General features: G+C 42.5%; 1 protein-coding gene across 1 annotated transcript in view; it reads right to left on the bottom strand.

The window, feature by feature from the left end:
* Positions 1-24,469, bottom strand: part of LOC105819163 (chromosome unknown open reading frame, human C10orf90) — a 209,961-nt gene that overhangs the window by 49,670 nt on the left and 135,822 nt on the right. The window contains exon 4 of the mRNA XM_012655349.1: positions 17,851-18,961. Within this exon, the coding sequence (XP_012510803.1) occupies positions 17,851-18,961 (1,111 nt within the window). The remainder of the gene's footprint in view (positions 1-17,850; positions 18,962-24,469) is intronic.

The raw sequence follows: 24,469 nt of genomic DNA, 5'->3' as shown, positions 1-24,469 counted from the left end.
ATAAACATGTTCTGTTTGTCATTCTCCAAGACTTGTGCATGTCTGTGTCTGCAGTGTGCTGCTTCCATCCCACTCACTGGAAATCAATCCCTCTCCCTCACTCTGCAGGCTTGCAGAGGGGCTGGATATCCCACAGGCCTGACTTTGATTCACTTTGCAAATGCGGTAGCTGGTAGCCCCTGACCCTCACCCCCACCTCTCTCTCTCCTGTCTGTGTGCGTCTTGGGACAGAGAAAGTTACCTTTCTCTTCACTGTACCACCAAGAACAGCAGTTCATATGTACTCTGTACTTAAACTTTAAAACGTGTTAGTTTTACATTCCAGATATCTTCACGTATGTGCCAATTCCGTCTAGATTCATCATTACTTTGCGTTGGCACACTACCACAATTCTCTAAAGACAAAGCGGCTAGAATGCAATAGCCAAAAGGTAAAACGCAAGTTCAAAGTGATTTAGGGGTCACTATACACTGGCTCAAATGGTACGGGCTAACCACCATGGTCCCTAGTGACATAAAGAATTAATACATTACAGACTCCTAAGACTAAAATGATTTCCAAAGTAGGAAATATATATGACCAATAAGCAAACAAAAGTTCTGCCTTACTTGTGAGTTGAAATCAGACAAAAATAAGATGCTATTTTTCAACTATCAAATTAGCAAAGTGTAAGAACACGTATACTGAATTCTAGAGTGGATACAGGTAGACAGAAACTCTCCTACACTGCCAATGGCAGTGCATGATATTTTGTAAAGGAATTAATAATAGAGAATCAAAAGCCTTAAAAATGTTCAAATTTTTTAGCCAACGATTCTCCTTCCAGGAATACAGCTGAAGAACACAGCAGAGGCGTGGTCCAAGTTTTACACACACATGTACTTGAGTATTATTGATAATGCTGAAAAATCAGGAGTCAAGCTAAAGTGTCCGACATTAGGAATACGGTTAAAAAGTTTATATCACCATATGATCTGAATACTTGACAGCTATTTTGCATGTTTGTAGAGAACTTTTAACAACAAGGAAAACAGGTCACTCTAATTGATGGCTTAATAAAAACTGTAATGACGTTAGAAAAAGCCTTACAAAGTGAACCAAAAAGTTCTTAAAGAATGTGCAATGGACTGAACGCTCCTGCCCCACCCCCTGCCAATTCATATGGTAAAGCCCTAATCCCAGTGTGATAATATTGGGAGGTAGGGTCTTTGGAAGGTAATTAGGTCATGAGGGTGGAGCCCTCATAAATGGAATTGGTGCCTTTATAAGAAGAAGCCAGAGCTCTGGCTCACTCACCTTCCATAGCGTAAAGATACCACAAGAAATCAAGAGGCTGCGACCAGAAGTGGGCCCTCACAAGAACCCAACCCTGCTGGCACCCTCATCTCAGACTTCCAGGCTCCGGAACTGTGAGTAATAAGTGTCTGTTGCTTATACGCCACCCTGTCTATGGTGCTTTGTGATAGCAGCACGAACTAAGACATGCCACTTATGTCCACTTGTGTAAATGAAGAGGCACACCATGTGTATGTGTAGGGAAGCTAGTATTGCTATGATGACAATAAATTCATCTACAAATTTTATTTTTTTATTAAAAAAAGTCCTAACTTTTTTTTTAATGGATGGCCAAAAAAAACTCCAGTGGAAAAAATAAATTTATGAGATCTTATACTTCCTACCGTATGGTGAGTTAGATACCTCCAAAACCCTCACTACGAAGCAACTAAAAACTTTGTAAATAAGTATCAATACATATTTTAAATATATGGCTCAGCTTGAAAGAAAGTAAGGAAACTTTTCAGAGTTTAAGAAGAAAACTAGAGAACAAATCCAACTGCCTTAGAGGCTACTGCTGATTTCTGATAACCTATGGCTTTGGATTAAAGACCAGACAGAGGCCAGGAGACAAAACTGGGGACCTGAAAAGGTAGCAAGTCAGACTGAAAACCCCTGGATAACGGCTCAGTTTATAATCATGCACTGGGATGCCCCCTTTCAGGCTTGGGGTCAAAATTCACATAACTGGCTTAGTATAAACAACCACAAGCTGAAAAGTTGGCATAATGTGAGCCAAGCTGAGAGAGGCATGGAAATCCCCCCGGAGGAACTTATCCTCAATCCAGGAAATTTCCACAGATAACATTCCAATAAGCATGGGCTCAGAGTCAGAGTGACTGTATGGAGTAGAAATCACAATACACACAGGAAATAACTACCATGGGCAGAAGTGAGCAGAGAAACCAAACTGCCACACTAAATACACACATACCTCAGATATCAGAAATAAATCATACAGGATATAAAATAAATGTTTAAAGGTATAAAAAATTCATTTATGAGTGAGGAACAAGAGACTATAAAAGTGATCAGAGTGGGCCAGGTGTGGTAGCTCAGGCCTGTAATCCTAGCACTTTGGGAGGCCATGGAGGGAGGATCTCTAGTCAGGAGTTCAAGACCAGCCTGAGCAAGAGTGAGACCCCATCTCTACACAAAAATAGAAAAATTAGTTGGGCATGGTGGGGCATGCCTGTAGTCCCAGCTACTCAGGAGGCTGAGGCAGGATGATTGCTGGAGCTCAGGAGTTGGAGGTTGCAGTGAGCTATGATGACTGTACTCTATCCCAGGCAACATAGCAAGACCCTGTCTCCATTAAAAAAAAAACAAAAGTGACCAGATTGATTTCAAAAGAACTAAAAAGCGCCTCTATGAATGAAAAATAGATTAATTGACATTAAAACTCAGATGGCTTTAGATACAGCTGAAAGTAGAATTAGTGAAGTAGAATATAAATCTAAAAAAAATTATTGAATACATCACAGAGAGTCAAAGAATAGAAACTGTGAAAGACAGGTTGGTAGTTTATACATTCCCCAAAGGAAAGGTATAAAGTTATGATAATTAGACTTATAGCTGCCTCTCCATAGCAATGGCAGAAGCCAAAGGCACTAGGATATTTTCAAAGGACTGAAAAAAATAGACTGGGAAAGTATGAAACACATCTAATCAGAATTCTGAAAGGAAATAGAAGAAATAAAGAAATGGCTAAGAAATTTTCAGAACTAATAAAGACAAAAACCATCAGATTCATGGAAGCATAACATATAATACAAATAAACAAAAAGATACCCATATTTAAATATATTATAATGAAGCATAACCCCAAACACAATGAGAATATCTTAAAAACAGCCCAAAGGAATGGTATAAAGCTATGAAATTAGACTTATAGCTGCCTCTACATAGTAACAGTGGATGCCAAATATTTTCAAAGGCCTGAAAAAAAATAATTGTCAACAAAGAATAATATATCTTGTAAAGTTTTCTTTTAAGAACATGCTGAAATAAAGATGTTTTTAGAATTCCCACTTTTCCCTGAACTAATCTGAGACAGTTTATCACCAAAAGTCCCCCCAGTTTGATGCACCATCAAAAGAAACATATATAATATGCACTGTAGGAAGGTGAAAATTGATCAGTGATGTCACAAACTAAGATCTCACGTGCATATAGGCAGGGGGAGCAAAGGCAATGGTAAATATGAGGTAAATCTAAACACTGTATAAAAGTAACATTTGATTTATAAGAGTCAAAAAATGAAACAAGATAGAAGTAAAACACATAATAGCAGTAATGTATCTGTTTGAGGGGGTGATGGGAGGAAAAGTGTTCTGAGATTTTAAATTGAGATGTGTGTAAAAATACTAATTGACTTTAGGCTTTGTTAAGTTCACATGTTATAATTTCTAACTGGTCACTAAAATAATAGAAATAAAGAGTATAACTTTCCAACTATCAGAGACAAATAGAGAAATGAGAAAAACATTAATTTAATACAGGGCTATTAAAGAGAAAAAAAGAAAAAGGTGAAACAAACAGAAAACCTATATGAAAGAAATAAATTTCTACATATCAATAATCAAAATAAATGTAAATGGTCTAAATTTCTTACGGTAAATACATGAGAACAGCTAATAAAATTTTATTTAAAAAAAGTAGTGATTGTTCTATTAGGTATTAAAGATCCTGAGGAAGACATAATTAAAACAAAGGGATATTGATGAGTATATAGAGAAAATATTTCAAACCAAATAAAAGTAAAAAATACATATCAAAAATTAGAAGGAAATTATAGCTTAAAATGATTACATGAAAACATTTTATGTTTGATGAAGCTCAATAAAAATAAGAAGAGCAAGTTCAGGACAAAGTAAATGGGCAAATGGAAATAATAAAACTAACAGCAGAAATCAATATTATAGAAAATTGACAAATAAAGAAAACCAATAGAACAAAACCTGGATCTTTGAAAAAAATCGATAAAATAAATAAACCTCTAGCTAGAGTAATAAGGACAAAAGAAAAGACACAGTTTACCTATATCAGGAATAAATTAGAGGCCATCCCTGGAGATCCTAGGATAACAGGAAAATACTATGAACAACTTTATGCCAATAATTTAAATGACTCTGATAAAATGACAAATTGTTTGAAAGACACAAATTGCTGAAACAGACTTAAGAAGTACAAACCCTGGCTAGTTATACAGCAAGTAAAGAAACTGAATTCATAATTAAAAACTTTCCCACAATGGAAACTTTAGGCCAAGGTGACTTTAATGGTGATTTCTACCAAACATTTCAGGAAGAAATAATACCAATCCTCCAGAATCTATTTCAGAAACAGAGGAGGAGAGAATACTTCCCAGCTCATTTTACAAAGCTAGTACCTTTTTCCTAATACCAAAACCAAACACATTTGTAAAAAGAAAACAACATACCAATATTCCTCACGAACATAAATGAAAAAAAATCCAAAAATTATTAGCAAATAGTCTGGCAATAAAAGATTTATTTTTAAAAAGTATAATGTATTATACTTATCATGACCTGTTACCCTAGAAATATATAGTTAACTTAACATATGAAAATCAATGTAATAAGGAGAAAAACCCTATTATTATCCTATAGATTCTTAAAAAAAACATTTGTCAGTATTTGACACCAATGCAGAAAAAAAGTTCTCATTAGGAGTAGAAACAACAGCAACAAAGAAACCCCAAACAACCAGAATAAAATCTGGACAAAGGACTTGAATAGTCATTTCTGCAAAGAACATATACAAGTGGCCAACAGGCACATGAAAAGATAGAAAGATGTTCAACATCACTAGGGAATCATTAGGAAAATGCAAATTGAAACCATACTGAGATGTCACTCCCCACTCATTAGGATGGATATTATCAAAAAAACAAAAATGACAAGTGTGAGTGAGGATGTGGAGAAATTAGAAGCCTTATGCACTGCCAGTGGAGACGTAAAATGGTGCAGCCACTGTGGAACACAGAATGGTAGTTCCTCAAAAAAATCAAACACGGAATTACCATATGATCCAGCAATTCCATTTCTGGGTATATACCCAAAAGAATTGAAAGCAGGGACTCAAAGAGATGCTCGTACACCCTGTGTTAACAGTAACATTATTCACAATAGCTACAAGGTGGAAGTAACACAAATGTCCATTCACAGAGGGATAGAAAAACAACGTGGTATATATTATACAAACATAGAATATTAGCCCCCTAATACATACAACCACATACAATTAGAAATTACATAGGGGTATATATGCTGCACAGATATTTCTATATATTAGAATATGAACATGCAATTAAGTATACCAGCCTTTACAGGAAGGAAATTCTGATACATGATATGGCGTCAATGAACCTTGAGGACGTTATGCTAAGTAAAAGAAGCCAGTCACAAAAGGACAGATATTGTATGATTCCACTGACGTGAGGTACCGAGAGTCGTCAAACTTACAGACAGAAAGGAGAATGGTGGTGGCTTCCGGGGAATGGGGAGCCAGCGTTCAGTGGGAATGGAGTTTCAGTTTTGCAGGGTGAAGAGAGCTCTGGAGATGGATGGAGGCGACAGTCGCAAAACAATATGAAGGCACTTAATGTCACAGAACTGTACACTTTAACAACTACTAAAATGGTAAATTTATAATCTGTATATTTTACCAAAAAAAAAAGAGACAAAAATTAGGAATAGAAGGAACTTTCCTCAACCTGGTAAATGGAATCTATCTATATCTATATATTTTTTAAAATCCCCACAGCTAACAAGGAATAAAGCAAGGATGTTCTCTCTCATTACCTCTACTCAACATTTTACTGGAAGTCTTACCTAGTACAGTGAGGCAAGAAAAAAGAAATAGAAGTCATCGAGATGGGAAAAGAGTAGGTAAATCTTTGTCCGTACATAATATTATTACGTATGTAGAAAATCCTAAGAAATCTACAAAAACACCAGTGTAATTATTAAGTGCATTTAGTGAAGCTGCAAGATTCAATCACTACACAGAAATTAATATTATACATGCCTATATGCAAGCAAAAAATTGGAAATGAAATTTTGAAAAATTCAATATCATTCATTTACTATAGCATTCGGGATATGAAATAAGGATACATTTTACAAAATATGTGAATGACCTCTATCATGAAAACTACAAAACATTGCTGAGAAAAATTAAAGACACATACAATCACATGGAAGAATTTCAAAAGCAAAAGAAACCTTGTACAGAAGAACATGTTCAATTTGCTTCAATTTCTATAGTTCTAGAATAGTGACAGAAAGATCAGTAGTTTCCTGGGACTGAGCGTGGGGGAAGATTGAATGCAAAGGGGCCAAAATTTTTTGAGGGGATAGAAATCACCTGTGGCTCGCTGTGGTGTTGGTTGCATGGGTATATAAATAAAGTGTGTGCAATTAATGTAAGTATATTATGCCTCGAAATAGCCAATTGAGAAATAAATAACAGAGTATAGTACCTGATTGGAGTTCTTCTATAAAATATGAAATTAAAATTTGAAAAAAATCTGATGGCAGCCAGAGTCTCTCACTGCCTAACTCCTGCAGTGATGAGATGTGTCCAGTGCCAGCCATTCACATTCAGCAGCATCTGAAAGACTTCCCGTCTTTCAAACTCATAGATGAAAAAAGAGCAGCTTCTATGATTCACATAATATTCAAGTTGCATGAAAATTTCTAGGAGGAAATAACTGCTGCATAAGTCAGGGAAATCCTCGTATAAACAAGAATTTCATATATAATTGACATTTCCAGCCAGTGAGAAATAACGGATTATCTCATCAGTGGTCAGTGGACAACTAGCGAACCATTTAGGAAAAATAGATTCCAACCTTCCGCCAAACAGGAAATACATCCAGGGGGGTTACAGATTGAAATACAAGTTCTAGAGAGGAACACAGGCTGGGGAAGGCCTTCCGAAGCCTGTCCGTGCAAAGACAAAGGGGAAAAGATTAAGAATGTAATAAAAAATCTGAATGTCAAAAATTACCAGAAACAGACATGATGACTAAATGCAAGGTGGCATCCTGGATCAGATCCTGGAACAGAAAAAGGGCGTTAGTGGGAAAACTGGTAAAATCTGAGTAAAGTCTGCAGTTTAGTTCATAGTATTGTACCAATATTAATTGCTTAGTTTCTATCAGTTGTTCTCAACTGGGGCCAATTTTGCTCCCTGGGGAACATTTGGCAATGTGTGGAGACATTTTTGTTATGTCCTAGGCAAAGAGGGGAGGCGCTACTAGCATCTCACGGCAGAGACCAGGGTGCTGCTAAATGTCCTCTGATGCACGGGACAGCCCCCCTTACCCGACCCGAGATGTCAAAGCGTCAAGGTTAAGAAACTCTGTCTAAGATAAACGTACTGTGGTTATGTAAGATATTAACATGCAGGGAAGCTCAGTGAAGAATATATAGGAACTCTCTGTGCTACCCGTGTAACTCTTCCGTCAATCTAACATTATTTCAAAATTCAAAGTTTTAATGATTATAAACAACATTAAAAAGTTAAATACAAAGGGATAATTTTAACATAAATAAAAAGACAAAATAAGAAAAAACTAAAGAAAAGCAAAGAAAATAGAGGCAATTCACAAAAGAGAAATACAGGTGTATAATAAACATATGAGAAAGTTCAATATCTCTATGAAAATGCAAATTAATATATCATACGTTTCATTTTTCATTTACCAAAATGGCATGGGAATTTTTGTAATGACCATATCCAATGCCTGTGCATGTCTAGGGAAGCTGATATTTGTGTATAGATAGTGCAACTTGGAGTGTCATTTGGAAATTAAAAAATAGATAAGATATTAAAAAATCTTAAAATCGTGCCTATTCTTAGACCAGAAATTCTAGGAATCTGACTTAAGAAAATTACATGAAATGCCCTCATTTCTCTCCAAGAACATTTATCAACACATTGTTATAAAAATGTAAAAGTGGAAACAATATGTTAAACAATAAGGTTTTTAAAAAGTAGTTTAGATAAATCCATACAATGGAAGCCTCTATAAGCATTAAATAATTAATAGGGAAATATGTAACACATGAAATGAAACTTCACAACCCAATGTTGAGAAAAAGAAACCTTGCAGAACAGTATTATGTTTTGCATGACCCTCTTTCTGCTGAGAAAAAGAAAGGAAAGAAAGTATAAAGAAAAAATAAAAGTTTGTTGCATTTATGAGAGAAGCCAAGTGATCCATTTGGGAAGATCTACTGAAATATCAACAGTGATGCTATCTCTGTCTAGTAGTAGGGTTATGGTTGATTTCACTCTCCTCTTTTTGCTTATTTACATTTTAATTTTTACAGTGCACATGTTGTATGTTTTCAATAAGAAAAAAGCATTAGAAAAGCAAAGGAATGGAAGAGACTGATTCCATTTGAACCCTTTTTCTAAGCAGCCTTTTTTGTGGATGATGTTAGATCTTGGCAGTGCCAAGAGCCAAGGTCGGCTTAGAGGCTGAGACACTCATGACAGGCTTTGACACAATGAATTACATCAGCATAAATTCTCCCTGATATCTAGTAAGTGGTATCTCCCAAATGCACAACCTTTTGACATTCAGTGCATTTTGTGGACCACCCCTCCCAAACTCCGCTGGCTGGTGTCTGATGCTCCATTGTTGATGGCTCTTTTGGCTCTAGTTTCTGAACTGGAATGGTTCACTTGCTCTTACGTGCATAAGCATGCTTATGAGGGTGCAGGAGAGGTTGCCAGGGAAACTCAAAGTCATTTGTTTACCATCTACATAGGCCATCTGATCAAAAATACCTAAATATGGTCCACTCCAGTGCAAAAGTAGACAAGCCTCTATCTTCTTAAAACACCAGAGCCATTCTTCTGCTGAATATATACCAAAGACTCCAAACCACCCTATTCAACTGCAAGCCTTGTCCTTTGATTTGGTATCCTACCTGAGGAGTGAGCAGATTTTAAGTAAAATTACATAATTTTCCCTTTATTAAGTAAGACAAAGGGGAGATCCTTATTTCTGTGTAGATCTCCTTATTTATGGAGATCTCCTGTGTAGATCTCCTACACAGGAGAAATAAGACAAAGCCAGGAGTGAGTTTTGCACACTAAATGTCAGCATGAAATGCCACAAATTTGCAAAAGATAGGTCTTAAAGTGGGCTCTGAATTTTCAACAAACAATGTAGAAGGAGAAACAATCGTTGCCACACGGGTCAAATGCTCTGAGAGAGAAAAAACGTGAGTTGCTCGAAGATGCACAACTCTGGGAAAAAGGGAAAGTTGAGATTTTTTCCCTTGTGGAGCCCACATAAATAACATATTTAATAATAATATTAAATATGAATGGCACACATGCCTGACGCAGGCTTCTGGCACCACACCAAAGCACAAAGAAAATGAATGTAGTTCTGCAGGGGACCACAATGGTGCAGTCCTTGTACGCAAATGCTTAAACCAATTGAGAAAATGGTTTTTAAAAACCTGAATTTTTATAGCTTTTGTCTTCAACTTCTGATTGTGGGCATAGCACCCATAGATGTTCCTCTAGGGCATTTATTACAAGAATCAGGACAGGCATTTGGGGGAGCAGATTCTAACCCTAAGTGGCACGACAAAGGTTGTGCTCCCTGCAAAGAGAATACCTGTCCTGTGCACCTGCCCTTCAGGACCTCACAGGGACCTCAACCTGAAGAGTCTGCCCATTACTCCTGAACAGGTGAGTAGCAAGATCATAGCAGAGGGGACGTGCTGTCCTCCAGAACAGGGCTCTCAGCCAGGGGGCCACTGAGTCAGACACACTCATGCCAGCACGGGATCAGCGTGAGTATCTTGAAAAAGTGCCCCAAACGTGTCTGGTGCCCTCACCTGGTTAAATGCACCTTTCCTACACTCTCTGACAGATAAATTAACACCTCCTAGTGATATGAAAAATATTTCTGTATTTAACTATTATACAAACTACTTTGAAAAACATAGTTGAAGACGAATTTATGGGCTGGCTCTACCATCTTCATTCATTGTTAGCCATTCACCCTGAAGAGCAAATCACATTTTACGGAAAGACACGAGCTGAGCTGTACTTTAAGATTATCACGAAAATAGCAAAAATTCACCAAGCCAAAGGAATTATAACACACCATCTATTTCCCACATTTTTTTTTCCTATTTTTCAGGTCATTTGTATCAAGAATGCTTTTCCTTACAGAATTCATCATGCGACTAACACTTCCTCTTTCCAAGATTCTATCTCATTGGCTTCCTGCGGACGGCTCGGACGGCACTGGAGACTAATGATAATTACAAAATGGTCCTGCGTCCCCACTAGGGAGCCTGAACTGCTGGGTGCTCCTCGCGCGATTACCTTGTAAAGGACGAGCAAGCAACTAGCAGCGTTTGAAATGAAACCCCGATGGGTCCTTTCTCCAGTCCGTGGTGCTTCTGCTAGGTTACCCTGATTATCACCGTTTTTCACATAGAGATGGTTGCTCTGCGGTTTCCTGATTTAAAAGATCTGACCATTATCTGGTCAGCCTGCTTCCGGCTTTGAATCCCTTTCTTTTAATCTATTCCTGGCAAACCTGAGCAAACGGCCCGTCAGCAATGACTGTCTCCTAAACACTAGTGGAACATACCCCATGCACACAGCCGAAAGAGTTACTCAGAAAAAAGGGGGGAAAACAGCCCTTTGCAGCTAGCTGGTATGGCTGAAATGAGTAACCTTTAGATATCATGAAACTCTAGGGCATGATGTGAAAATCTATTTATGATTATGGGAGAAAATGGCACAATCTCAAGATTTACCAAGAGTTAAATAGACAAAAATTGTTTAAAAAGCCACTTCAAAACATTTTTGCAACATTGTTTATATGTTTTCCCTTCTTTAACATTAAACTTAACCATCTGAAGGATAATAAAGTTGTTCCATGACAATATTTGATTGTCCCTATTGAGTTCCTAGAGGGAAACACTATTTTGAGACATTCCCCTCAAAATATTTTGAATATCAGTTTTAAAATCAAGTGGGGATTCTATAGTTTTCACAACCTACCTCTTGATAGTGAATCTCACATGGTTCCCCACCCTTTCTTTGCCGGAGAGGTTTCAGGTGTGCACACAGGGAGAGGTGTTTGAAGCAGGAGATGCAGTTAGGTGGCCCTGACATCAGCGTGGGCTTTGTGGGATCATCAGCATAACCTTCCCTCCGCCCAGCACACAGGACCAGGGCACCCACTCTGTGCTCCGTGGCTCTCTGGTGGTCATGGAGAGGTTAATACCAATGGCTCAGACTTGGGTCCTGGCCCCAGGAACGTGCTGTCTACGAGAAGAACAATGACCTCTATAAAATAGCAAGCATCACATTAAAAGACTGCAACCTGAATGGTGAGAAGACCATATCTGAGTTTTGTTTCCGCACCACAGAACCAGAGACGAGCCTGGTGCCTGGTACCACAGCTGACACATCAATGTCAGGGGAGTGTGGGAGGCTGTCTAGGTGCTAGCAGGAGGTGCCAGGGCCGGACATGTGCCCCAGCCACTGCGCGACAATGGCAGGTGACACAGAAGTGCCTGATCTTGCTGCTGATGTGGAAAGAGGCAGGTGAGCTGGAGGCCACAGTCGAATTGCAGTGGCACCTGCACGTAGGGGATGAGAAGAGGGTCAGAGATAGCTGGGAAGGGACAGAAAAGGTGGGGAGAACCCAGAGTACACAGGGCAAGGAGGTCGAGAAAGAGAGAGCTCTCCCTTCGGACTCTGAGCATCACTCTTTAACATCCTGAGAATCAGCCTGAAATGGGGCTTTTCTGACAGCTCCTGGGACAGAAAACCACAGCCCCCCCAAAATGAATAAACTAACAAACTAGGAGAGAAGAGTTCATGAGATAATCAGCGCCACCTCTCTCATCCCACAGACGAAGAGATCCTGTAGGAAAGTGACCTGCCCAAGGTCACCCAGAGAGCCTACCCCGGACAGAGGTTGTACACTTCTGTAAAGACCCAGATAGTAAAGACGTTTGGCTTTGTAGGCTCAAGGTCTATAACCACTCAACTCTGACATTGCAGTGTGAAAGCAGCCACAGAACAATGTGTAAGTAAATGATCATGGCTATGTTCCAATAAAACTTTATTTACAAAGCAGGCAGAGGATTGCATTTTGCCTTCTGGCCATAGTTTGCTCATGCCTGCCCTTGAGCTATTGCTAAATACCAGGAGTCCAAGTTTCTTGTCCATTCTTTAGCTGATGCTAACACTCCCTGGTTTGTCTTGCTGATAACTATAAAGCAACACAAAAACTCATTCCGCCCAATTCTTCTGGCTTCATGCAAGGTAAGACAAGACCACCGTAAGATTGATTACCTGGTCCTCAACCATGCACGCACTTCTTCAGTAGGAGAGTGTGCAGTTCTGCAGCCACCAGCAGACAAGCTTCCCATCTAGCTGGGAAGCTCGGCCAGTGGAGGCAGCCTCAGTAAACCTGGAGGGGTCAGACACACCTGCAGGCATGCCCAGTCACTGGGGGACTACAAAACCACCTGACCCATCAGCAAACCCTGCTGGCTCAAATCTGGCCACATCCCAACACCTCTACCACTGCCCCTGTGTCCAAGTCATCACTCCCATTCCTGGACAATTGTCCAACGTACAGGTATTGAACGAATGAATGAACAACATCAAGAGTGGGAGAGCAGAATTATCCACTGTCCTCTTCCTACAGGTGCTAAGGTCTTTAGTCCATGACCCCATCCCCTGCCTCAGGTCTAGCCTAGCAAGATCTTTAAGTTGTTTCAGAGAATTTTGGGGTTCCCGGGTTGGGAAAGTTGGTTTGATTGTGGAATGGCCAACTGTGATGTACACTGTATTGCTCTGCTAAGATCGCCCTGCAGGATAAAGGCCTCCTTCTCCTAGCTTTTGGGAGTGTGGCATGAAGGTAGCCCTCGTCACTCCACCCTATAGCAACTGGTAGGCTGGAGAGAGCAACCTTGCCCAAGATCACAAACCCTTCCCAGGGATATAAAGGCCAAGCCCTCTTGCCTCAACTTAGAATAACTGAAGGGCCATCCTGAATTTAGGGTTTCCTAAGAGGTTGGCTGAGGTCTTTGTGGTGACTGCACCACAGAGCGGTCACCTCTGCCTGGACCTGCTCCCTCTCCTTCCCATCCACAGGTGTCACTGCCAAGATCACTCCCCAAAATGCCTTTTCCATCAATCCCAATACATTTCCTTGATTTCCATGGAATCTAACAAGCAATCCCGGTAAACAGGGTAAAGTTTATCTTGGAGGATGGATTTATTTGAGTTCTCAATCATAAGTCAGTAAATTACAGCCTGCAGGCCAAATCTGGCCCATTGCTTGTTTTTATAAATAAAGTTTTATTGGCAACGGGCACACTCATGTATGTATGCATTGTCTATGGCTGCTTTTGCACTACAACAGCAGAGTTGAGGAGTCGCTAAAGAAATCATATAGCCCACAAAGCTGGACATATTTCCTAACTGACCCTTTACCGAAAAAAAAAAAAAAGTTGCTGATCTCAGTTCTAGATCATTAAAGAAAAAAAAATCACATTTGTAAAATAAAGGTTTCTTAAATATCCTCTGTCCCCTCTAGTAAGAAGTCCTCGTGGGCTGGGGAGCTGAGTCTAATGCAGCCTTGCCCCTCACAGATGGGCTTGGCATGTGGACACACAGTGTGCATTCTTCCCATGAGTGGTGTGGGTGAAATAAACCTTACTCACTATTAACGTGGCTGAACATGACATCTAAACACGAGAGGACACAGCACTCATTTGGTGACCTGGCAGGGATTTCTTCCAGTCTTCCATGCTTTTGTTCACTAGGGATTCTAAACTTCACTGGGGCCTTCTCAGACCAATGACACCAGCACACGTGCACTGCCTGAGGGTGTTCCAACACAGAGGGTCCAGCACAGACATGAACGCATGGGGTGACAGGAGGGAACCCACAGTGTTCACCCGTCTCATCTCCCGTGGCATCTAGCAACATCAGAACATTTTGCTCCATCTACTTGGAGTCTCAGGAATGGAGGCAAGCTTCAGACCTAGCCACATATGCAAAATAAAACTGGCAGTGAGCAATGTGTCTAAGTCAATAGTGTTTCAGGCATGCACATTCAGTGAGGAGGGAACCACTTGGATCAATATCGTATACCCTCTAGAACACCACAAAGAACTGGATCTCAGTCTGGGAAGGATTTCCAAGCCAATAGATTTTAACTGCATCAAATAACATGGTCTATTACATTCCATCAGAAATTAACTTATAGTTCACTCTGCTAATAGAGTTTAGCAGCGTAACTGGCCACCAAATACTGGGATTACTCCACACGTCCACGAGCAGTATTTGAATACCACCTTTGGCAGTGACGGCGGAGAACGGGCCTGCCGTTGAGAGAGTCACCATCCTAACTTCTCTGTGCAGGGCTGTCACCGAGAAGGGTACAAATACACAGCAGGTCCAAATACACAGCTCTGGCATTTAATGACCACATGGATTTGGGCAAATCATTTTATCTTCAAGCTCATTTGTTGTGTCTGCAAAATAGGAATAATGATACTCTCTTTATAGATGATTTGAATAATTCGAATTAATAGATGTAGTCCAGGGCCTGGCACCAGGGATTCCCAGAACATAATGTTGTGGTTATGGATAAGATGATGATGATGATGATGATGATGATGGAGACAATAATGGTGATGAAATGTTTTCTTATAATAGATGCAGGGATTTGTACAATGGCCTCCCACATGGTGCTAGCAGAATGCTTCCCAACAGTAGAGATGAAAAGATAAAACATACAGGGACAGAGGAGATGAGCAAGGAAAAAAGCAATTCCCAAATCCTCGGATCCAGAAAGGAGTGCAGGTACCCACGTGTCTCCTGGAATGCTGTCTCAGAAGACACGGCCTATTTGCACTGCATGTCTGTTAAGTTTCCTATTTTCCCTAATCTTAGTAATCTTTCTGGGTGTGTATCCTGGAGGCTCATTCAAGAATACAATTTGTAGGACTTTCTGTCCAGTGACCTAATGGCTAGCACTGAAATTGCCTTGCAGAGGTCTGTAGACTCTCTTGGGCTGTACCTCCCAGGCAGCTGGATGTCAGTGAGTCAGCCCACAGTGGATCCCGCTCATGAGGTACTTTGGAACCCAGATAAAAAGAATTGGATTCAGCAACTATGAAGTCTGAAGGCTGCTAATAGCATGTGCAACCACAGGAGGCTGTCAGGAATGCCTCAGATAAGAGTCTAGTTTCAGACAGGAAAATATAAACAGTTCCCCTGAGTTTTAATGAGCACTGCCATGGTCTGAAAGCCCTTGCATTAAGGCTAAAAAGTCTCCAAGACTGAAGGTCAGTGAGCTCACCCCAAAACATCGTGCAGATTGTTCTAGGATGGACTATGGTCATTAGAGTCAATGAACTGCCCTTGGGAATTTTAGGCAAGAATTCTACGGCACAGACAGAAATGCCTTCTTGTCACCTGAGAAGTACAGTCCACTGAAATTAGCTTCTGAGTGAGAGAGCACGCAGCACAAGGGTACGCGTGTACGTGTGAGTCGGTGGACGCTAAGGCTCTGTGGCTTTGCACTTTGCGACTGAGGGGTCCAGATGCATGGATCCCCCCTCAGGCAGATAGAGTAGAGATCTTTTCCTTAAACTTGAAGGAACCTTCAAGAACACTCAGTCCACCCAGAGGAAGAAAATAAGCCCAGAGAGTGTGGCTTGTCCACATTCACCGAGCTGGAAAGAACAGAGCAGGAACTCTAAAAGAAGGTGTTCAAGACTCCCCTGGCCTCTGGGACTATCTCTTTGCTCAAACGGTAGAATGAGGCCTCACGATGTAGAGCCGCTCGCGTGCTCCACATGCGAACTTTGGGATATGTGGTTATCCTGAGGGACGTCAGCTCCTGGGATGTAGAGTTAACTTACACTATTTGCCTGAGAAAATCCTTTACAGGAGTCGTCATTTCATAAAGTCACAATCAAAAATGCTCTCTGCACCAAAGCCAAAAAATAAATTGGAGGAGCTTTCTCCACTCTTGCTCTTCTCCTCTGAGACGAATGTTTGAGATCTGGCTCTAGTTATTTTTAAAGAGACTTTGGTGGAAAGTGCTATAAATCCAAATGGTTGTTTCACACCAGGAGACACAGTGTAAAGACAAGGATGTACTTCATCCAGGGTAGCAACAACCATACAGGTTGTGTATTTCTGGAATTTTCATCAACATGGAAGATGAAGTGCTTAGCTCGAGCAATCTCTTTAAATACCAAAGTGGGGTTTCTCTTGGAAACGCTGATGGCTGCGTACGTCTTCCTTCCTGCAGTTAAGTCTGCAAGACTCAGGCATCACAATGGTTTAATCAATCTGAAATCCATGTCAAATTGCCTTAAAAGTCTCTGAGCATTCAATATATGTACACTAGTAAAAATTAACTACATCACTTAGCATTTCTATGCACATTATACTTTAAATGTTTCATAGTCATTTTTATTAATTAATAAAGCTTTAATGGACAAAAATTATACCATAAAATTATTATTCATATACTGCAGTTTCAATTTTACTACTATTATCTTTAAACATTTATTTTCTCCAAATGGAAAGCCACAAATTCATACGCCAGAGTCTCTTATAGAAAGTAAAGTTGAAAATCAGAAGTTTATACAGAGAAAGAATGAATCTGGTCTCTTTCCTCCAAAAAAGACCTGCCCTCCTCTTCCCATTCCCCAAGAAAGGTGGAGTGTCCCCAGGGCAGGTCACCTGGGGAATTCTGCCTGGCCCTGGAAACAGCAACACGTCCAGGCCATGTTGCCCCGGGAGACACAGCCACAGAGATAGAAAATTGTCTGCTGCTGTCTGGCATGGAGAGTCTCTGACTTGCCTCAGTTAGAAAATGTCCTGTAATTACTACACACACACACAGACCCACACACACACACACACACACACTCACACTCACACATAGTCTCACACTACATACTCCACTATGGAATTTTGTGGTCAAGGATTTTATGATACTTATGAAACTAACTCATAAATACCAGCTATGTGATTGAAAAGTAAAAAGTACAGAATTCTGAACACTTCCAAATATACAGATGTTTGGCACCAGAGATGAAACATGTGGGGGTGGATGGCATTTTGTTCTTCTCACCCTGTTTCGGAACTCGATTCGAAATTGACTTTCTGTGGGGGTGATCATTTCCTACTCGTTACATATGGTCTGGAACTACTGGGAACAAGAATCTGAGGGACGGTCTCTCATAATCTACAAAGGTCTCATCTAAGAAAATCTACCCACTCATGCGACGACACTGAGCTCGCCGTTGTCAACTTTGAGCTGAGCAGGTCAAAAGCGACTCTACTGAGAAATGCCTCTGGGATACGCCGCCTAGCAGAAGCCCACGTTAGATCCACCCAGGCAGGACGCGTTCGTCCATCGCCCCCTTTTGGATGGACGTGCCACTCACCTGCCGTGTAACTCCAGCCGGGAATGTGAATGGAGAGCTGGTTGGCACGACCGCTGGGGTGACAATGCGTCGCGTGGTCCTCTGTCCCTTTTCTTACAGTGATCTGGTTGGTTCCCACATCTGCAAACTCTGTGTTTTCCAGCGGAGGGGCGCTGCTCCAAGGGCACGTGCCGGTCTCCAAATGCACCTGCCCCAGCGATGGGTTTTCCCTCAAGCGGCTTTCTTGTCCACCTGGGTTCCAGCGCCGGCCTAGGAGGCTCTGGCTTCCCTCGGTGAGCTCCGGCTTCAGGGCGCTGCCTATTGGCTCTCCGTTCACCAGGCCATCTGCCCCCTCTGCTGTCAACCTGTGGGAACTGCAGTTGAGGGTGAGCGACAGGACGGATCTGTGCATCGGGGGGCCGGCAATCTGAGGCTGCTCAGTGGGGTCGGAGAGAGGCTTATCTAAGTAGTAGATTGAATTCGGACTCCGCCGGGACACCCCGAGGTGGACACAGGAACTGAACAGCAGCGGGCCCTTTCCCGACGGCGGGGCGTCTGATGTAAACCTGGTCTCTCTGTCGTCCACATGGGTGACCCAGTACTCGCGTCCCTCACACAGCCGTGCGTGGGCCTCAGGAACCTGCAGCCTCACCACGGAGCCGTTTCTGGAGAACGCCACGTGCCGCTGTGGGTGGGCACTGTCGGCCAGAGCCGGGGGGTCCTGGAGCAGGGTGTCCTGGGCCCTGCACCTGGGACACAGCGGGCCCCCAACAGTCCCCCACACCAGGGTGCTGGCCGGGGGGCCCACGCGCCTGGCTGTGATGGTGATGGATGCAAACCCTTTCTGGGGGCCACCACATGGGTTCTCCTCTTTGGGCGGCAGTTCTCTCTCAGGTCCTCGTTCATCTGCCAGTGTCGGAATTCCTAATCTGCCGGGGAGTAAAGCAAACACCCTGTGAATGTTGACTCCGCTGCGATTAGCCAAAGATTGCTTCAGGTGACGTGCAGGAGGCCGAGAGATCGCGCACGGCAGGGGCAGCACGGCCCCGTGGTCTCTTGACTTATTCTCATCAATCAGCTGGGAGAGGACTATGGAGGAAATCATTTTTGTGTTTTGCGATGCCAGAGTCTCCTGCAAATGGAAAAAGATTGGGATTATTCAAGCAGCCCATAGTAAAATAGGCAATAAACTGTCTTCGGGGGGCCACTGGGATGCCAGGGGACTTGGTTCATGACACTCAGACGTTCTCGTCCAAAGCTTTTTACTGCACACCTGACACCGTCTCTGAGCTCTCAGAAGGGCAGAAACCCCAGATCTGTCTATGAAAAGTTGCACATTCTGGAAACATTGGCCCGACTGCTGAACTCGTTTTCTCAGTGGGCGTGTATTCTTAGTTTATTCAATGATGTGCTGATGGGGATTGTCTGTTTCTGATAATCACCTCCACCATGCCCTGGAACCCCCAAATACAGGTTCACAGCCTCGATGGAGAGAAAAGACAGAATTCTGGAAGTGGGCTGGATTTGGGGTGCAGGTTTATGTGGGAGATGCGTCAGCATGACTGCAAGGAACCAGTGAGTGCGGTTACTGGACCCCCTCCCTGCCTGAGTTCCCCTTGAGGTCCTCCACCTCTGCTGGTGTAGACTCTTACTCCGTCACCCCCTGCCGCTTGGCATCATGGGAATCAAAGTTCAGAGAGCAAAACGGTGGGAACCAAAGGCCCAAGTGTGCAAGCTTGCCCCGACGAAAACAGTGACAATCAGGTGATTTCACTCGTCAGAATTGGGGTCGGGGCGTGGACGGAGACAGATGTAACGTTGCTGTGTTTCAATGACCAGCGGCATGAGTTTTGATCAGTATTTTAAATGATCGAGGTGTTTCATTCTTTCTAATCAGCAGATTATATGCCCTAGCAGTAAATTGCTAGTGTGTCCAAAATAGTGTTATGATTTTTAATAAAGCATCTAACCAGGTCAAGACCAGGAAGAAGAATCTCCTCTGCCCTCATTTTGTTTTTATTATGTTTATGTAGAAAGCGCCACAGAAAATGACACGGGAGACTGACTATATCCCAGCACTGAGTGAGTGCTAACGAGGTCCTGGGCCCGTTTCGATGTCGTTTTGTGTGCTTAAAATGAACCCTTGCATGGAGCTGCACAGGTTCCAAAGTCGTACCAGGACACCAGCAGCTACTAGGCCCCTGCTGCTTGCACAGAATCTTTGCTTTGGAAGCCCAAAGGTGTAACTGGGGTGCTCGGCCCCTGGAGCAGCAGCTCTCACACCCCAACATGCATGAGATTCACCCAGGATATCACAGCTGCAGGCTCCAGATTCTGATTCTGTAGGTCACAGGTGGCGCCCAGGCATCTGCATTTTAACTGACATCCTGGTCGTTTTGCTGTAGGTGATCCAGGCAGCACACTTTGAGAAACACAGATGGAGTCATGAGGTTGCTGGTTTTTCAAAGAAAACACTTTTGAAAGGACAGGGCCTGCATATGTTGGGAGCAGGGTGTATACTTTTCCTAAGATGTGATTAGCAAACACGGCGGCATTTTTCTTTTCTTTAGGGCCAGATTAATATTCATTTACTCAAGTAACGGAATGTTCTCCTCTAGCTGGACATTTGACACTGCAGGTCCACATGGCCGTAGGAGGACCAGCGTGTATGATCTTAGCCTGACTGTCAGGCATGGGAAGATGGTTGGTTTGTTTTTCATGATAATCTCCATCATCTTACATGTGGGTTTTTTTTTTAAAGATTTATGGGAAGTCGCCAATTCAAAAGATAACAGGAGATGAGCAAAGAGGAAAAAAAAATGTATAGGAGAGTCATTTTAAAATTTGCTTCATTTTTTAAAAAAATCAAAATATCCCTGGCTACATTTTTCCAAAAAGCAGATGGTCAATGCAGTAGCACTGAGTCAAGAGTGGGGACATGAGCCTTCCCTTTCAGCTGAACTGTCACCTCATGCCTGAGCTCACACTGGGCACCACTCGCTTGAGGCCAGGCTCTGCGGGGAGCCCGTTGGAGGTAGGGCCTCCTCCCCAGCAGGTCTCTGCCACCTGGGAGCTCGTCCAAACCCCAGTGCCCAGGCCTCACCCCCAAACAGTTAAAATAGAATCCCTGGGGAGGGAGGCCGAGGCACCAGTGTGCTTTAAAGCCTCCAGCACGATCCCCGCAGGCAGCCCTGTGCTTCGGTGACAAAATCTCCCACCGCTGCCCCAACAGCATTATTCATCGCTGCAGTTTCCGCACAAGAAAACTGAAGTGCACCTGGCGCCAATTTCACTTGGTACGAGTCCCTCCTATTTTAGTTAAATTTAGTTCCGATAATAATTGTTCCCATGCACCCTACGAGGTGCATAATCATACCCAGTAGGAACTCCTTTGACACTGATCTTTGAAGGAAAAAACAAATACCCATCTTGGAAACTGCAGGATCAGTTTTATTTTATAGTGTGATGATTCCCAAAGTCAGCACCAGTGACGACCTGCGTAGAAAACACCTGGATGGGGGTAAGCATGCAGATTTCTGGACCCCTCCCTCTCTGGACCTAGGTTGCATAGGGATTTATGGAGATAAAGCTCAGAATTTGTACTTTTAACCAGCTCCCAGGTGATTCTTCTACACAGACATGGTGGAAAGGATGCTGGGCTAGGATTTAGGTTGCCTGGTGGCCAGCCTGAGCCTGGGGTGCCCGCACTGGCTACAGGACTTGGACAGGACCTTGGCTTCCACAACAGCAGAGCAAGGAGAAAACTGGGGTGATTCTTGTGGAAACTCCAGGCTTTCTCATACTGTGGTATCTGACATCAAGAGGGTACCCCAAACCCCTGAGAGCCTTGGCCTTGGTATAAACATGGGATGTCTTGCTAGGAATGAATGAATGTCGTCTAAACCTGGGACAGACCCTGACTCTGGCAATGCTGACCTGGCTGCAGGTGCTGAGGGATGCCCTGGGGCTGTGCTGGGGGGGTTCAGGTGTGAGTATAACCCCAGAAGGACCCAGAAACCCAACGGATGGGATAGGGAATCTGCCACCATTTCATTACCTGGGGCCTGGCAAATATAACTACGATTTTGCCTCTGTCAGACGCAAATGGATGAGGGCACAGCAATAATGAGTGGCATGAATTTGAACTTATGTCTGAAGCCCTGGAGCCACTCTGTATGTCAGGGTGACACTGCTCCTGGGGAGACAAATGCTGATGAATGCCCAGTTCCAAAGAAACATGTATTTGCCCTCTTTATCTCACAGGGAAAAGGCAGAGATCAAAAAAGAGGAGGTACATGAAAGTGCCTCTCAAAATATGAGCATGTGATGCAGCCGCAGTTGTTACTCTTCCTACGACCCAGCAGCAATCAGAGGATACCTGGCATGATCCAACCCAGGGGCAGGAAGGGGTGTTTACACCAAAGTTGTGCCACATTTCAGTGGAATTTGCAATGAATGCATTCCGGTTTATCTGAATTGCATAAAAGTAGAAATAACTCATTACGTACCCAATAGATTGAAATTTTGTTGACGGAAATGTAGAATTAGTATAACTTTTAGGTGCAAATTCTGTTACTCATAACACAGTCATGATCAAACCGTTTGTTTATTTATTCATCTGACATTTTTTTGAGCACCTACCACGTGTCAGGTGCTACGTTCTTTTTGGCATGTAGACTCAGCTCTGACCAAAGCCCCAAACAACAACCTGAGAGAACTTAGAAAGGAAACACTGGCAGGCTCTATGCTCTTCAATACACGATTCCTCTGGTGCGGGAAATCCCATTTATCAAATCCTATTTCCTCAGTGAGACCCATCAAATAATTAAAGATAAGACCCAACCTCTTAAAATTCTCTATTAGTTTGCTAGGGCAGCCATAACAAAGTGCCACAGCGTGGGCGGCTTCAATAACAGAAATTTATTTTCTCAGTTCCAGGAGATGGAAGTCAGAGAGGAAGACATTGGCAGGGTTGCTTTCTTCGGAGGCATCTCTTTCTGGCTGGCAGACGGCCAGCTTCTTCCCAGGGTCTTCCCTCTGCCTCGCGTCTGGGTCCTCCTCATCTCTTCTTATAATCTTACCAGTCAGATTGGATAGGGACCATCCTAATGACCTCACTTTACCGTAATCACCTCTTTAAAGACCCTCTCTCCAAAGGCAGTCGCATTCTGAGGGAGTCCCAGGGGTTAGGACTTCAACAAATGAATTTATTTTAAGATGGGGGTAGGGGGAAAAATTCAGCCCATAACAGACTACAACATATCACTTTGTGTCCAATCCATCTTGCTGCGTTTGGGAAATCAAGAAAGAGATGAGAAGGAGGGGTTATTTAATGTTCCTAAGTTAACCTACTACTTTTAAAACTGGGCAAACTTTCTTTAGAAAGTAATTACATCTTTTATATCAAATATCTTCCCAAATTAAGCCATTTCAGGGTGACACTCCATCTGCCTTTTTTTTTTTGAGGTACAGAGTCTCACTCTTTTGCCCGGGCTAGAGTGAGTGCCGTGGTGTCATCCTAGCTCACAGCAACCTCAAACTCCTGGGCTCAAGCAATCCTTCTGCCTCAGCCTCCCGAGTAGCTGGGACTACAGGCATGCGCTACCATGCCCGGCTAATTTTTTTCTATATATTTTTAGTTGTCTGATTAATTTCTTTCTATTTTTAGTAGAGACAGGGTCTCGCTCTTGCTCAGGCTGGTTTCGAACTCCTGAGCTCAAACAATCCGCCCGCCTCGGCCTCCCAGAGTGCTAGGATTACAGGCGTGAGCCACCGTGCCCAGCCTCCATCTGCCTTTTATACTGGGTTAACTAAACAATCTCTTTGCAAAGAGATTCCTTTCCATCTAAAATAAACCGACATAAGATTTGATTTGAAAGGAAGAAGAAAATCATCTCCTATTTAAAGTAGAATGTCTGAGTGGGAGAGAGGTCAGATGAGTAGCTGGGTTTTGTGCCTTGCTTTGGTAGTAAACCATCCATTTCCCCACCAACACCGCACAACATAGTTTTCACATTTTCTTTCTTATAGATGCTGCTTTAAGACATTGATTTCTTTCAAATGTTTCAAACATTATTTTGCAGTACTGGTAACTGCCTTCATAGTTTATGCTTTTTATTGATTGTTTTTAACTTTATATTTGTGGCTTGAGAGATAGTAGTAAGAAGAGAATAATTTCATTAATTGAAATAAGAGACCGGCAGTGGATGATCAGAGAAATCAGACCCTGAGCCGCTGAAGGGAGGAGGCCTCCATCCCTGCTGCTATTCCTTTCTCCAGAGAACGAGCGTCTCAGCCAATCTCTGCCTTGAAACTGTGTTCTTCCCCATTGCTGCTACGCAACCTGCAACTGCCTTTGTTGAGGGACTCTTTGGGTACATCCATCCCCACATTTGCTGCGAACCTGCCTTCCCCTGCTTAGTCAACCTGAGATCATCATCCCTGCGTGATCTGTCAGCCTATGGCATTTTATCCTGAATGAAAGAGCGTTTTCTAATGCATGCACCCGCTCTGATCCGTAGCAACAGGGAAAGACAGTTTTAAGACAAATGGAAAAATCTGAGCTCTTCTCACTTTCCACAGTGAAACTTTTGTCTGTTCATGCAGTTACTAAAGATTAGATGCTGTGTAATATGTAGCA

The sequence above is a fragment of the Propithecus coquereli genome, unplaced genomic scaffold (assembly GCF_000956105.1).
Source record: "Propithecus coquereli isolate 6110/MARCELLA unplaced genomic scaffold, Pcoq_1.0 Scaffold473, whole genome shotgun sequence".
NCBI lineage: Eukaryota > Metazoa > Chordata > Mammalia > Primates > Indriidae > Propithecus > Propithecus coquereli.
The sequence above is the reverse complement of the archived record's forward strand: the minus strand, read 5'-3'. Positions and strand labels throughout refer to the sequence as shown.